At 35.6% G+C, this 15,379-nt stretch overlaps 1 protein-coding gene across 3 annotated transcripts in view; it reads right to left on the bottom strand.

The window, feature by feature from the left end:
- Nucleotides 1–15,095, bottom strand: part of LOC107010976 (187-kDa microtubule-associated protein AIR9) — a 32,992-nt gene extending 17,897 nt beyond the window's left edge. The window contains exons 1-21 of one of the 3 annotated variants that reach the window (XM_015210261.2): nucleotides 14,954–15,095; nucleotides 13,165–14,095; nucleotides 11,697–11,768; nucleotides 11,315–11,380; nucleotides 11,110–11,181; nucleotides 10,956–11,021; nucleotides 10,741–10,803; nucleotides 10,593–10,658; nucleotides 9,216–9,315; nucleotides 8,987–9,088; nucleotides 6,947–7,179; nucleotides 6,746–6,860; nucleotides 5,544–5,664; nucleotides 5,250–5,425; nucleotides 4,678–4,813; nucleotides 3,021–3,121; nucleotides 2,898–2,945; nucleotides 2,113–2,297; nucleotides 1,878–1,995; nucleotides 1,661–1,788; nucleotides 565–733 (exon numbers count right to left, since the gene is read on the bottom strand). In XM_015210261.2, coding sequence (XP_015065747.1) covers nucleotides 565–733; nucleotides 1,661–1,788; nucleotides 1,878–1,995; nucleotides 2,113–2,297; nucleotides 2,898–2,945; nucleotides 3,021–3,121; nucleotides 4,678–4,813; nucleotides 5,250–5,425; nucleotides 5,544–5,664; nucleotides 6,746–6,860; nucleotides 6,947–7,179; nucleotides 8,987–9,088; nucleotides 9,216–9,315; nucleotides 10,593–10,658; nucleotides 10,741–10,803; nucleotides 10,956–11,021; nucleotides 11,110–11,181; nucleotides 11,315–11,380; nucleotides 11,697–11,768; nucleotides 13,165–14,067 — 3,040 coding nt within the window. In that variant the 5' untranslated portion in view covers nucleotides 14,068–14,095; nucleotides 14,954–15,095. Of the gene's footprint in view, nucleotides 1–564; nucleotides 734–1,660; nucleotides 1,789–1,877; nucleotides 1,996–2,112; nucleotides 2,298–2,897; nucleotides 2,946–3,020; nucleotides 3,122–4,677; nucleotides 4,814–5,249; nucleotides 5,426–5,543; nucleotides 5,665–6,745; nucleotides 6,861–6,946; nucleotides 7,180–8,986; nucleotides 9,089–9,215; nucleotides 9,316–10,592; nucleotides 10,659–10,740; nucleotides 10,804–10,955; nucleotides 11,022–11,109; nucleotides 11,182–11,314; nucleotides 11,381–11,696; nucleotides 11,769–13,164; nucleotides 14,096–14,659; nucleotides 14,933–14,953 lie in introns of those variants that run through there. The other 2 variants (XM_015210260.2, XM_015210262.2) reach the window with 2 other exon arrangements.
- Nucleotides 15,096–15,379: the final 284 nt, after the last annotated feature.

Raw genomic sequence — 15,379 nt, 5'->3', positions numbered from 1 at the left:
ATTTAAATCTGTGTCGTGCTTGTTGGAAAAGAAAAAAAATGCAATACGGGTTTGAAAAGAGGACTCAGACTTTGCTAAGTATTGCAAAAGAAGCTGTCTAGCTCTCTTCTTAAAACCAGGTGATAACAGCAGAACCTGAATTTCATCAGATAGCAGTTAAGTAACAAATGATTACTAAACTCAAATAGTACAATAGAAGATCATGTTCATAGCTTCTTTCAAGAAGAATCTGGTCCCACTTTTCCAAGAAAGGTTAAAAGTACACTTCATCACAATCTGAGATTGTTTTACATAAACCCTATAATTCTATTATGTGTTTTTGTGAGGAACACCAGAAAATTGAATTTAATGGCACCCATGAAGTGATGTATACAGGGATCATAGCTAGGCCTATGCTTAACTCATGGATTTCTATGACAAGAAAATATATCAGAACCTGGACTGTAGCAAGCTCTGAGACCATCAGTAAGCATTAAGAATATGTATGCTCTAGGAAAACTACAGAAGACTAAAAATCATAACAATTCTGATAATCCGTCCCAACATGTGGAAATGTATCATTACCTGGGCGAATACGCTCCTGTCCTATACAAGTTTTTGGCTCGCCCACTGTCCCATCATCACGAACTGGGGTACATTTGAAAGATATGAATTTACCAATTGCATCTTTGGCAATACGATATTGAAGAAGACCGGAAAACTCGGGTATCATAGCACCTAAGCCATTTTCAACCTGCAGTAAGAAGAGCCGATCAATGATAGCTAAAAACAGCAACAAAAGAATGTTATATTAAGTTTAAGAAAATGTTGACATAAAATATCATGCAATCTAAGAACAGTTAGCTAGCCAGTTACGCTGTTATCCCCATAAGGCAACTACCTTAAACATTCAGAAACTACGATAAGCATGGATGAGCACACGGTATTCACAAAGACAATCTCTTTGCTCTAGCTTTTGATTTGTATAAAAACCAACGAAGTAGTCCATGACACATGTACAGTTTCAGTAATTAAGACGTAATGATAACCCATGTAATGTAACTATGTATCAAGAGTTCTTCAAATATAGAAAACAAAAATGGTACTTTCTTCATAACAGGTATATTTTCATTACAGCAACATAAATTGTGGAGCATATGCTTTCATAAGATACGACTCAAATAGACTTTGCATCAGTTGTACTTGTATCCAAAACAACAATAGAATCCCTGTGCTTTTACTTCACATTCTCAGTGCTCTGCATCCCTCGTATGATTAGTCAGTTTTAATGTTTCTTCCCTTTTATTTCTTGTTTTTTTTTTCATTCTGTTTCTTTATGGAAGTTGAGAATCATCCATGTTTAGACAAAGTTAATCACTACTCCCATAGATAAACGATTATCCAAGATTTACTTCCTCATTTGTTACTTGAATTTGATGAAATCCTGAAGCATCTAATTTAAAATTCATTTGAACTAAGGGATACTCTGCTTCAGAGAATATTTTCACTTATTCTCAGATCAGCACCATCCATCATTTGGTGTCTAATAACATATCAATCCAAGAGAGTAGGTATAAACATGATCAGTTATTTTTCTCTCTGCAGTCCGGATAGGATTCTGAAAAGAGTCTAGATAATACAGAGCCTACAATCATGTTGAGACAAAAACACAGCATTCTACCTCGTGAAGATACCAATTGTAAATACTTTTTCCCTCGTGACCCCCAATATAACCATAAGATGCGGTCATTATTCCACCTTCAGCGTAATCCCCAGTCAGAGATAAAAAGTTAAGGTTAGGTGGAAGAGCTGCAAAAAAGCATCCATGTTGATTGATTACTCAAAGTTAAGAACAAATGCACAAAGTAACAGATGAAATTTAAATGTATTATACTTACTCTCTGCAGCTCTTTCAGAAATGACAAAGACTGGTTCACCAGCTTCGCCATCTGGAGTCATCGGAGTAAATTTTGCAACAATATAGTAACCAACAGCTCCTAAAGGTATGCGGAACGCCTGTAGTAAACAGACATTTACTGATTCCAAACATCATTTTATGACTAAGTAATGGTTATTGATTTGATGCATCACACGCAGGACTGATATTTAAAACCTTAACTTAATATCTATTACCTTTGCAATTTTGGACGTACTCAATGCATCAAGATAGCTCTCACCCTCAAATGTTGATGAACTTGTTTTAAACCACTGAACTCTGCTGGCTCCTTCAATTCCTCCGGTAACGATACCAGTTACCGTTATTTTACTGCCTTCCTTTAGTTCACCAATTATCTTTAGATTTGTCACTTTAGGAGGAGCTGGAACAGTTATTTAGATTTATTTTAAGAAAACAATAAGATCCACAAACCGACATTGTTTCACTATGCAGAATACTGATAACTTATAGCCAAAATTATATCAGATGTTAAAGAAGTTACATATGCATTTTGGTCTATCAAATATGGCTTGTATAATTGGCTTCAGCAAACCTAACCAGCATGTGGCACTGGGAGGTGGTAGGAGCTGAAAAGACCAGAACAAGATAATGGAAGGAGAGAGCAGAAAAGAGTGAATTTTCTTGTGAAGTGGACCAACAAAGGGTCAATTGTCAACAAAAAAAAAATATGAGCGTCTGGCACAACTTATGTCAGTTGCATGAGGTATAATCTAAAATTTCTCCATATTATGTTGTATACTCTTACTTTTTGTATATTTATTCTTATATAGGAGATTTTTCTATTACTAGCATAATTGTTGACCTTAAACGAAAAACTATGACCGACACACCTAAACATCCCATCTTAGATTGACCAATTCGACAAAGTATCGTATCTCAATGTGAACTCATTCCCTGACAAAAGATTTATTACATGAAACAATCTAAGGATGTTAAGTTACGAGACATTAGAATAGCAAACCTTGCTTAACTTTCTGCGAGACAAGCGATACAGATTTCCCTTCCTGTCCTGCAAAGCACAGTCAGATGTAACAACGCTCATGGACTAATAAAAAAGATAAAATTAAGTTACAAAATATTACACCTTGAAAATTCACGGGTACATAAACAAAAGCCAAGCAGCAGCCAACATCCTCTTTTGTCAAAGTATATTCATTCATACCAGATGACACCAGCACAAAATCCCTGTCTCCACAACCCAAGCCAAAGAAAAGGATACAAGGCAAGTTAAAAGACTTATCAAACAAGATCAACCAGGTGAAATGGCGGACATCATACCACATGAAATAGCAGTATTTTGAAAAGTGTATGATTACCTCATCTAAAAGCTTAACCTACTAGATAGAACACATAGTTGTATCCTAATTAGTGTCTTCACCAGACTCCATCACGAGCAGGCATGTTTCTTGGTGATGGGTCAAACACAAAGAAAAGCTTTTTTTTAAGAAAAAGATCAAGATTGGCAATGAGAATTGAACCCTGGGCGTCTATTTGTTTCGACACCATGTTAAGAAAATGGACATAAGCACCCCAAAAGGTACCACAAATGGTAAGATTTCCAAGAGATATGGTGACTACAAATCACACATAAATCATGTGAGATTCTAACAAATAGTTCATCACACAAAAGTGTATTACATCAGAATGCAAGAGAGAAAGTTTTTGAAGGATGAGCCAGAATTGGCGAAGTGTACATTGTAGTTGTAGCCACATCTGAAACTATACAAACCAGCTAGGGTAATGCCTACTTAACTTTAAAAAAGAAAGGCTTTGCGACTGCTTTTTCAAGGTGAGACGCCAAGAAGTTTTGATCACTTCCATTTAGTAGTCACAACTGCGTAGACTAGAGGAATTTAAAGGCTTGGTTCACGAAAGTGCATCACAGTTGAATGGATGTGGTTTTATTATAGATTGCAGGATTTGAAGATTATGTGGTAGGTGTACTAGTAAATACTACTTTAGTCTTTATGATATATTTTGATTATCTGACTCAAAACAAAAAGGAAATGTTAGGGTAACACAAGACCTTTATAAACCGCTTTAGAAGCCCCCATTAACACTTATGTGGGACATATATAACTCAACCACAGAGCCAGCCTGTGCTAACCTGATTTGTAGTTTGGTTAATGCAAACTTACTTGTGTGGGAATAAGATTAATCAAGTTTGGTCTGATACCATGTGAGAAGAATATGAACATCCTACCCTAAACCTTAAGATAATGGGTTCCCAAAACCTTCATGAACTCTTTCGGAACCCTTCTAAAACCAATGTGAAACTGGAACATATATAACTCAACATTGGAAAGCCTTACACAACGATGTGTGACCTATATAAATGATCAATAAACTTAGGATGTTCATACCCCAAAAGAATTTAGGCCAGATAGTTATTTGCACCTGTTTGAATAGACAAGCATGACCAATCCAAAAAAAAAAACCAAAATAACAGTAATCTTCATGAATAACTAAACAGCAACAAACACAGAAGTGGGGAATGGAGTGTAAAGTGTATGCAAACCTTACCCCTACCTTATAGGTAGAGAGATTGTTTCCAATAGACCCTCAGCTCAAGGAAAAGCATATCAAAGAAGATTGAAAAGAAATAACGGAAGTGAAGAAACCATAGAAAATTACTATAGAAAGTACTCTGAAAAAGATAATTGACTACAACAAAATAGTGCGATTATCGAAGTACAAGAGACTGTAGATAGTAACATAAATTGAAGGACAAGACAACTTACCCTGTATCCTTATCTTCGCGCAACCATTCGAACTTGCTGGGTCCTTCTTTTCCTCCAAAATATCTCCCAATTCCTCTTATGGTATTTCCTTCAACAACATCTCCAGAAATTTGTACATCACCCACTGATGGGGGAGCTGCAACAGAAAATTCTAACTTAGTGATCGCATCCTGCCATCAGGCAGGTACCAATAAAACTAGTTCAAAAAAGACTGCTTTGTAAGATGGACCAAAATGAGCTCAAGAAAATAGGTGATATCAATCCCTGAAGCCACTGCTTCTGTTTTGCATAACTTAGAAGCTGCACATTAATGATATATCTCCATTTTTAAGAGGAAGTTATTTCTCCCATCAAGCTACCATCTTAACATGCAAAAAAACCCTATGTAGAATGTCATTGAGAAGCTCTGATATAATTGACATGGAAGTAAACCATATCCTATATTTATTGGTTAAACTTCTACTTTTCCTGATTGAGGAATGAACAGTTCTTCCATATTAAATAATTCCCTGTCATATTGCAGCCTTCTTGGAATCTAATGACCCAAAAACAAATGACTCCCAACTCCATACCAGCTTTCACATAATCTGTTATAGCATATTGAGGTTCTCCTTTGGCACCTTCCTCTGTCATAGGAGTATACATAAACATCAAACACGAACCAACATCATCAAGCATCAACTGATATTCCTCTTCTTCAGCACCAACAATGACCACTGGATTGCTGCTCCACGTTTTCCTTAACCAACTGAAAGGTTAAACCAGAAGGTTACTCCTCTATATCAATGGTGGTCAAGTTTTGGGAAAAATTAAGATTATCAAAATCTGAGGTGTGTTGTGACTGCAATTTAAGATGATCATCTTACCTTGAAATGCTTCTCCCTGGGGTTCCACCGCACCATGCGATTTCTGCACGGCCTCGAATTATATTTCCTTCTAATAAATCTCCACATACTTCAATCTTCAACACTTTTGGATGTCCAGTTCCTTTACCAAAAAAATAGAAAATGAGAAAAGGAACAAGATTCAGAAGAAAAGATGATACAACTGACAGCCAATAGAAAATCAAGAGACTATTAACTAACAGTAAGACATGCAAATAAAAAGACTTCAGCAGAAACACCAGCCATTGAAGATGACAGAGGCAACAGATAATGCATCTTTCTCGATACATCTACAGGATTGGATATACCTTCTTTAGCTAATGTTTTAATTTTTTTAACTGTTAGTTATACTTATAAAAAAAGGATTCAGAAAATTATCTTTGCATTGAGAGATTTGACTTGGTTTGTAATAATATGAAATATACACATTTTCTTCTGACAAGCAATTGCAGTTAACAGGTGCTTTAAAATCTGACAAATGAGATGTTTTTCTTGTTTTCTTCTCATTTTTCCCTTTCTGATAGGACACATGCAAAATGTAGTACCTTAGCAGCCCCTAGTTGTGTTAGTTGGACAGAGTAGAAAAAAAAGCATAAGGTCTAGTAGGATTCTCAGTAAATCCCTGTTTGATTCTCATTAACATTGCCCAAGCACTTAACAATCTTCCTATGTGACATTGGACATAGCATAAATTAGCAAGCAAATACATTTGTAAATTCAGAAATTGAAATAAAATTCCTCAAACATACATTTGCAATTCAACTATTCCCACTGTCTCCAAAATACTAACAGAGTACAGATTTTATGAAGGGTCAAAGGATCCAAACTCAATGTGAATCCAACAATCTATATCAATTTCTTTTTTTTAATTAAATAACACTTCTACATATTTATCTAGTGAAACTACATAAAAGTAATACAAATCACAATCTTCTATAGTTTAGAAACCAAAACAGAAAATGCTGTACCCAAAGATAAAACTGTTTCTTTTCCCAAATAATCGTCGTCTTATTCTTTTTGGGACAGAAAAGTTCTATATCAAACACAAACTCATTTTTCAATCTATCATATATTTCAAATATCTCCGATAAAGATGGAGTAGTCATTTCATCATTAACTCTTCTTTTTTCACAAGTCACGTCATCATTACTTTGTCATTTCCTATGTACAAAAAAATAGCATACCAGGTGAAACTGGAGAAGATATTGCAAAAATAGTGGGATATTCTGTCTCTCCCAGCTTCGGCGTACACTCAACTTTCAAGATTCTACCAATGTCTTCATGCTTTGGCCAATAGAACTGATCATAAAAAACTAATATCATATAATGATGCCTCATGGATATAGAAACACAGAACCTCAAATAGAGTAGCTAAAAACTATTACCTCCCTCGTTGCACCATGTATTTCTATGAAGTTTGATGGAGTTCTCTCTCCTATAAACCATTGGTATTTCAAGTCTATGTCTGAATCAGTACTCTCAGATTCATCCTTAACAAAATTGAAGTGGCAATAGCAAGCATCTTCCTCAAATGGATGGTCAATAAAGGCTTCTTTGAGCAGGAATCCTTGAGGAAGTTGTTCCTTCCATTGCTCAAGCAGAAAGCGAAAAGTTGAATCTGTGGAAGAGAGGAGTATTAGAGAATGAACTAGTCGAGGTGTGTGCAAGCTGGCCAGGACACCACGGTCATCCAAAAACAAAATAGTGATACAGAGATAAAAGCATATAGTAACTGAAAATCAGCTGGCATACACATAATTAATCAAATTTTAATTTAGTAGAAGGGCAAAATGGTAATTCAACTTTTCACTTTGGAGCTTCCCACTTATAATAATATATGATATGATTTATGCTAATTATAAGATGATAACCTAATACGGTTTAGCGCACTCTCAACTGTACACAGATGAAATGCAACTAAGCAAGTATGTTTGAAACCAAGCATTCATCAAGAATGCTTCAGTTTTTTTATTTCTACTTGTATTTAATGTATAAAGAAGAAATACCCTAAATAGCCGTCCACTCAATCATTTAAACTACAAATAGTCAGCTGATGTAAAATCTATGAATAATTTATGTATAATATGTCATGTGTATAACCATGTAGGATTAGTGTACTATCTTTGTATACCGGCTGGAAAGTAAACACTGAATCAACCAATTATTTGTGTAAGATCCCTTTTGTAAATAAACAAAAAGTGGAATATCCCCAGTATACAAGTATTAGATCACAAGAGCACTAAACAGAAAAGTTACATCCCAAGAATCTCATCCAATCATCTATGCAAGAAGTGATTGCCATTATGCTCCAAGAGTATACAAAATTAACACTGTATTCTTGATATCAGTCATCAAATTCCTTCAAGCTCTATTAGCACTGTTCTGTTATATATGAAAATAAATTATGGAGAGCACATCATGTGAGGTTACCCTCTAGGGCTAGGTTTTTTGTCTTATTCCCACACATTCTCCTGTTTCCAAACATCAAATACTATAATTGTGTCACTGAACTAATGTCCATCAATCTAAGTTAAGCACCACCAACATATATTCTCGTCAAGCTCAAAGACAGACAAACACGCACACACAGACACACAAAAACAAAAACAAAAAATCGGAGAATGTACATTGGTAGGAAATTCCATCCTGTCACAATTAGATGGCGAAAGAAACTTCCCATGCTGTTAACAGTTGTAAGAAAATTCTAGCTAAACAAAAGAACTCAGCATCTAGCTTTCAGGGCATGAGTTGGAGTTGAAATCTCATCGAAACAGCTGTGGTTGCTGACATTCCACACAACTCAAAGGATGACTGCAGGAATCATTTCCCAGACCTTCTTGATCGTTAGGTCAACTCTCCAAAAATCCAGCTAGTGTAAGCTTCATTGGTAAACCGAGGGAGGTTCCAGGATAGTCCACAAATAGATAGGAGTTAGGACGAAATTCTAGACTTAAGAAGTAAGAGGGCAGTGAAGAAGGTTATTGTTGAAGACAAAAGTTGGATTCTCTCTCCTATAGCCACTAACTTTTGTTTATATCTCCTCCCGAGACTGTTATACACCTTTATCTTGCCTCTCACCAGCAGAACTATGAAATGATGTAAACAAAAGAAGAAATCAAAAACAAAATAATTCCACGGCCACTTGATTAAACATTGTGTGTCTTCACATAAATAAGATTGGATCCCACAAGAAGACTAGATCCTAGCAGTAACAGATCACAGATGCTAATCCAATCACAATAAACTAGTCAAAGTTTAACTTTAAGCATGGATATGTACCAAACCAATCTTGGGTATACAACACAGCAAATCTTACACATCTGGTATCCATTCAACTAAGGAAAGCTTTTGTATGTGAAAAATATGCATACAGAGATTATCACTGAATCGGACAATAAAAGAACAGCAGTTCCTCGAAAACTCACCAACTGCTTGTTCTGGACGACAAAATTCCCAACCACCTCTGATGCACACGGGAGTGTGAGAAGGATAACGTTTAGCTAGAGCTATCTCCTCACGGGAGAGATCTGAAAGCATATAATTTCATTTAGAAGGAAACAACAAGCAATACTACGAAATGAGAATTCATATTTCAACAGAAATCATAAGATGCAGCTACCACAAGAAAAACAAGGATTGACTAAAGTATTGTACCTCTATCATTGAACTTCTTTAAAGTAGGACCGACAAGCAAAATGGAAGCTGCCTCTAGGTGAGGCAGCCTAAGTATAGGATTCTCCTCCACGCGTAAATGCTGTAGATTGTTGTGGAAGAAAAACAAAACTCAGGCAAATACAGCATTTGACATAAAAAAAAAAATCAAGATATGGAATAGTATGTGCACATTAATACAGAACATTTTTAATTCACATGTGCAGTCAAATGAAGAGAGCTTTCTGTGTCCTCTATCATTTTGTGAGTACCAGGAATGTACTGGATCAAGTCAGATCCCAAAAAAGTTATCTTATAAAGAAGATGACAAGTAAAATAGCTTCCTGTTCAGCTATACTATGTAATATATAAGTGATGCTGCAGTAACCTTTCCATTTTATGAGAATGTTACTGTAAGCTCAGTTTAACACTTTTAATTACAAGTGGTGCATATTATAGCTATGGATGTCGCTTTATTTTGTCGTATGACCAGTCACCAATCTAACACGAATGAATTAGGCAAACATTAAGCATACTTATGGCGTTATTGCATCCAGAGCCCATCAACACCAGATAGCGTTTTTTAGATAATATTTTGAGGCATCTGAGAGACTCGGACAACTTAAGTATAATTTATTGGGAACAGAGAGGGAAACACTTCTGTTATAGTTCATCCCTGTTGGCTCTATCTCCCCTCTTCCATAGCAAAAAGGAAAAAGGGCAAGCGAGGAAAATACAGAAAAACAGGTGATTACGTGTTCTTTAAATATGCCTATATCTTTTGCCATACCATCATTGATTTGATTCTCCAGTAGATGCCGAGATCCAAATAAGAAATAAAAAATCTAGTAATTCAAACTACAAGACATAATAGTAATTTTGATTAATCAGAAAAGATAGAAGTAGCAGATAAATGGAATTGGATACTGTGATGATATTGGGCTATGCAGCCGTTTTAACTTTTATGTGGATCGTTATTACCAGTAGCACTTATACCAAATTATGCTGTTTTGCTTTCATGATTCTATGAGAAAGGAGCAAAAACAAATGAAACTCACTAAGTTCCTTTATGATTATTTAAAAAGAGTAGAGACAGGGGTGTATCAGCTTGCCATCTGTTTATTTTCATAAATTTGCTACTCAAACTACCTGTTAAACTCAGTGGCAATTGGATTACCCAGTTATGACCCCTTAAAACTTTCTAATGCTGTAACTCCTTAAATAGTCTGCCTAATCAGGAACATGCATTGTTCACATACCTACTTGCCACCACTACAAACAACAATAAATATCACTCCTTTACCAAAGTAGAAACATAATGTCATCATTTACAAACAAATTTAACAATAATCAGAAATTGACTAGATGTTCATTACTAACCTCAAGAGAAGGTAAATAAGGGAATCCTTTCAATGTAGAGATTTTGTTCTTGCTAGCAGCTAAGACCTGCAAAGGAAAAATATATGTGATGTAGGTTCTAACCATACAAGCAGCAAGAAGTAAGAAAAGATAAAAAACAGAGATTAACCTGTAACCGAGGCTGACTGGCCATAGAAAGAGATTTTAACTTATTCTGAGCAACGGATAGGAACTGAAATTCAAGAGTCATAGAAAAAAACAATAAGCTGGTCTTTTTTTTCTCTTTGATAATCAAGAAAACAACAACAACCTAGAGTAGGCATTGAAAAACTGATAACTGCTGTGAGTATGAACAAGGAGTGAGGCAGATGTTTAAAGACTTACTTCTAAGTTGGGAAGTTCTGGAAGGCTTTTGAGTGATGTAATTTGATTTCCAGCAAGATAAAGTTGCTAAAAGGTCAAAAAGTTGAAAAAGAATGACAAATTACTTCCCGTTTAAGTCTTTAAAACAAAATAAGACATCAAGAGAAGTGCTGACCTGAAGGGCTTTGCAATTCTCAAGTGGTTCAAATCCAGGACCTTTGAAATCATTGAAGCTTAAATCAAGAACCTAAACAGACAAATATCAATATACTATGAGTGAAAATAACTAGACAATTGCATTATCTTCGCAATTAGTGACAAAACTAAAATTGAAGAAATATACTTTTTTAACTGTACAGAAATATACAAAGAAAACTGACCTTCACCCTAGTCAGTATCTCAATACCATCCAACACTGATAAGAGATTATCCCTGAGGTACACAAACTGCAAGACGAAATTTCGTTTATATCTTTTTGTATAATCCATTATTATACCCACATAATACTGTACGAGATCTCAATTTTGTTGTCAAATCTTGTCACAGAGAACACTCATGGAGACCCATATGGGTTTCATCGTTCATTCAAGTCTATGGTACTTGGACTCTTCAAAAAAGTCAATGGGTGTGTGTTGGATTCTCCAGAAGTAGTGTAGTATTTTGGAGAATGCAACAGAGGTGCGGCATCGAAGGTGAAGAGTCCGCAACTTAGATTCTAGTTACCTTATAAAGGTAAAATAAAATGGAACTAATGTTAGTTACCTCTAAAGTTGGCGACAAGTTCAGCCCACCGTCGTTGAGACTATGTATTTTGTGGCCCCTCAGATCCAAGCGCTTGATGAAATTAAAGGAACGAAGGTTCAATAGTTAGTAAGATTACTAAAAAACCTTTTATCTAATGAACATAGGGAACATATCCTATGTCGTAACCAGAAGACTTTCAACTGAAGCAAAATGGAAAACAAAAATTTTATAAACAAAATGGACCTTCAAGGTAATCATGCTGAACAAAGCACAAACAGCTTTAAAAGATTAGCATTGAACTATTTTAGTTAGTAAATCTGCAAAATATGCTCGTGTATTATGAAGAATACTTACCAGCATAAAATTCTCGCAATGATAGCTAGTTCAACTAAAACATAAACTATTAACAAAGATCCAAATAACTTCTCTTTTGCACATACAAAGTGTTCTTGCATATATTTTATTTTCCGAATCACAATATATACTTACATGAATATATTGTTTACTTAACCTATACTGTGACAGTGATGTTGACTTTGTATTGCTAGGTATTTTGATAGGCAGAGAAATGTCATCAATAGATAGACTGAGCAGCATTTTTCTATCAACAAGAAAATAAACATCACATTTGAGAGCATTTAACTAAATATACAGTCCAAGTTTACAGCTGATCAAACAAATAGATCAAGCACTACTTGCCACAAGGGAAGAGACCCACAATCATAAAAGTTAATAGAAGACAATCAAGGAAAACCTTCTCTCCTTGGAAAAAAAAGGTATCAGATGAACTTATTGTATGTTTAGAAGCTTTTAGGTGAGTGGTATAATTCAAAGCAAAAGAAATTCAATATATACTCCATCAAAAGCAATTGAAAATAGAGTGCACTTGTGTATGTGCTTTAAAGCTTTTCCTTTAAAACATATAACTCAAAAGCATATTTAGCATCAAAAATCATTATTCTATTTATATTGATAGGTAGAAGAGCCAATCAATATAGATAAGTGGAATTTGTGAGCCAAAGTTTTGTAATAGCTAAATAGAGATGGAGGTTTGGGATTCTTTAGATAAAGCATGTGATATGAAGATTAGTAAATGCATGGGAAGCCACTGCACAAGGATCTTTTTTTAATAAGGTCCACCCACAGCCCCAGGTTCTAAAAATGGAATACAGATGTATGCCTCACCATCGGCATTAAAACCATCGATTTGATGCTTGAGAACTGAGTAGCTCTCAATTTAAGCACTTTCAATAATATTGTTTCATGCTTGTCATAACCCTTACCTTAAATGCTTTGCTTTAAACCTATGAGGTTTGTTCTTAAAGAACACCTTAGAAGAAAAAGATACTAGCGGAGCAGCTTATATGAAAACGTAATTTATCCACCTTCAGGAGAGGTAAAATGAACTATTGTTTTCACTCATCTTCAATTTAACAGCAACTAAATTAAATTTTGCAACATGAAGAAATGAGACATAAGTTATTACCACATCATCGCCAGCTTTGATTTCCACTTGAGGAAGCATGATAAGGCGTGAATCCCGACCTTCAGGAGTCCCCCCTTTCTTCCTGCTTAATGAACTACTGCTTCTGTTGAACGATTTTGACAATGAACCAGCCTTCGTGGAAACAGAAGGTGACTGAGCAGCTGGAGAAGACAACTTCGTGGAGAACTTTCTAGTTGAGCCACTACTAGCAGTACTCTCTAACGATGTAGACGCACTCCTCCTTGCAGAGGATAGTGATGGCGATGATAATTTAGCTGAGGTCTTCTTAACAGATTCTAATTTGCTTGCATCAGAACTAACTGATGCTCTTGGAGTCTTTGCAAGGGGTGAAACGGGAACTGATCTTCTGATCTCTGAAATACTTGATCGAGTAGTTGTTCTGGTACTGGTTGATGGCAATGTGCTTTTCCGCATTTCGGGAAGCGATCGCCGCATAGGATCTGTTGCCAAAGAGTTGGTCTTTTTAGCTGTACCTGAAGCAACACTAACACTAGCTCGTTTAGTTACTGTTATTGGCTGCTTGTCAGGCAAACCGCCAGTGCTACTCCTTCTAGTGACTGGAGTTGTTCCTGAAATTCGTGAAGTGCTACTAACAGTCGATTTTGTCAGAGATGACTTGACACCTCTGAGAGTAAAATCAGTGCCATCTGGTATTCCAGTTCGCCTCTTCACAGTCCCAGCATTTGTTGCCCCATTTTGAGTTGTTAAACTTGGTCTCACTGTCCTTGATTTTTTCACACTCTCTGCTGATGATTGCTTTAGTGACTCTGAACTTTGTGGATGTTCAACCAAATCCTGCAGCGGAGATGGCTTCTCTATTATCTCTGGACTTTGGTTCTCTTCCACTGAGTCTTCATTGGATTTTAAAACTGAGTCATCCATTTGCAACCAATTCTTCAAGAACAATTATCTGTCCAATTAAAATTGTCAAGATCAAAACAAATAAAGCAAGCTAAATTAGCACAGAAGACATCATCTTTGTGGAAAAGAGAAGTACTGGCAAAGCACTATGCAGAGCAGCACCGACATTCAAAGAAAGCACAGTAAAAATTATAGAATCAAAAAGTCTCAATTCTCTAATCTAACACAAAAATGCTGTTCTTTAGCTGAAATTCAAGCACTTTCTGTCACATTCCCTCAGAACCCAGCCGTAAATCACTACTCAGAACAGAGAAACAAAAAAGGCAAGAATGCAGCTTTTCAGCCTAAAATTCAAGAACTTCTTTTCCAATTTCCAGAACAATTCAGTAAAACCCCACCACTAAAATGAACCAAACAGCAGCTTCTTTGCAGCTAAAATTCAAAACAAAAAAAAATGCAGCTTCATTTAACCAAATAGCACCTTTTCCCATACTCCAAAACAACCCCACTCAAAATACAAGAATGCAGCTTCATTAGAGCAAAAAAAATCAGAAACTTTTTCCACCATTCCAACACCACAAGACCAAGAAAACAGTTGGGTTTTCATACGCACCTAGTTAAAGCCTAGATCTGGTGAAGAAGATAGCAAAAAAGCAGTTCAACAACTACCTAAACCATTTTTGTTCCTTTTTCTTTAGGGTTTTTGTTGCAAGAAAACGAAAAAGGCACTATAGTAGTAGTATAGAATCCATATGGGAGTTTTCGAAGCGTGGGAAAAAGCGAGGTAAAGTGGGAGAGAGAGTGGGAGAGTAAATGTAACTGAAGCTGATAAGGAGAGAGAGAACCAATGAGAATGGTGACAGGTGAGAAATATATGGAACGGGAAAAAGACATTACAATTACATACATTATTATATATATCAATGAGAATTGTTTTCTTCCTGAAATCCGCAACCATTGTCTGCACGCTGGTGACTGAGCATGTAATGCCGGGGGAACATTCAAATTTTTACATTATCCATTTTCTAGAACTTAGTTCATTCTCGAGTAGACAAACATAGACTATTCATTGATCTTCGACCTTCGTATTCTCAGGGTCATATTATATTCATTTGTTCTCTAACTTATCATAGTCAATTTCTTACACTTTTTCATTAGAATATACTATGTGTTTATCTCTTTATATGTCTAAATCATATCAGTTTTCTTGATTTTCGATACATAAATTAAATTTTATGAACTATGAATTACATAATGCCAAGGGAACATTCAAATTTTTACATTATCCATTTTGTAGAACATGTTTATTCTCAAGCAGACAAAGATTGACTAT

This window comes from Solanum pennellii, chromosome 2 (assembly GCF_001406875.1).
Source record: "Solanum pennellii chromosome 2, SPENNV200".
NCBI classification, from domain to species: Eukaryota; Viridiplantae; Streptophyta; class Magnoliopsida; order Solanales; family Solanaceae; genus Solanum; species Solanum pennellii.
This window is presented reverse-complemented; position numbering and strand designations above follow the sequence as displayed.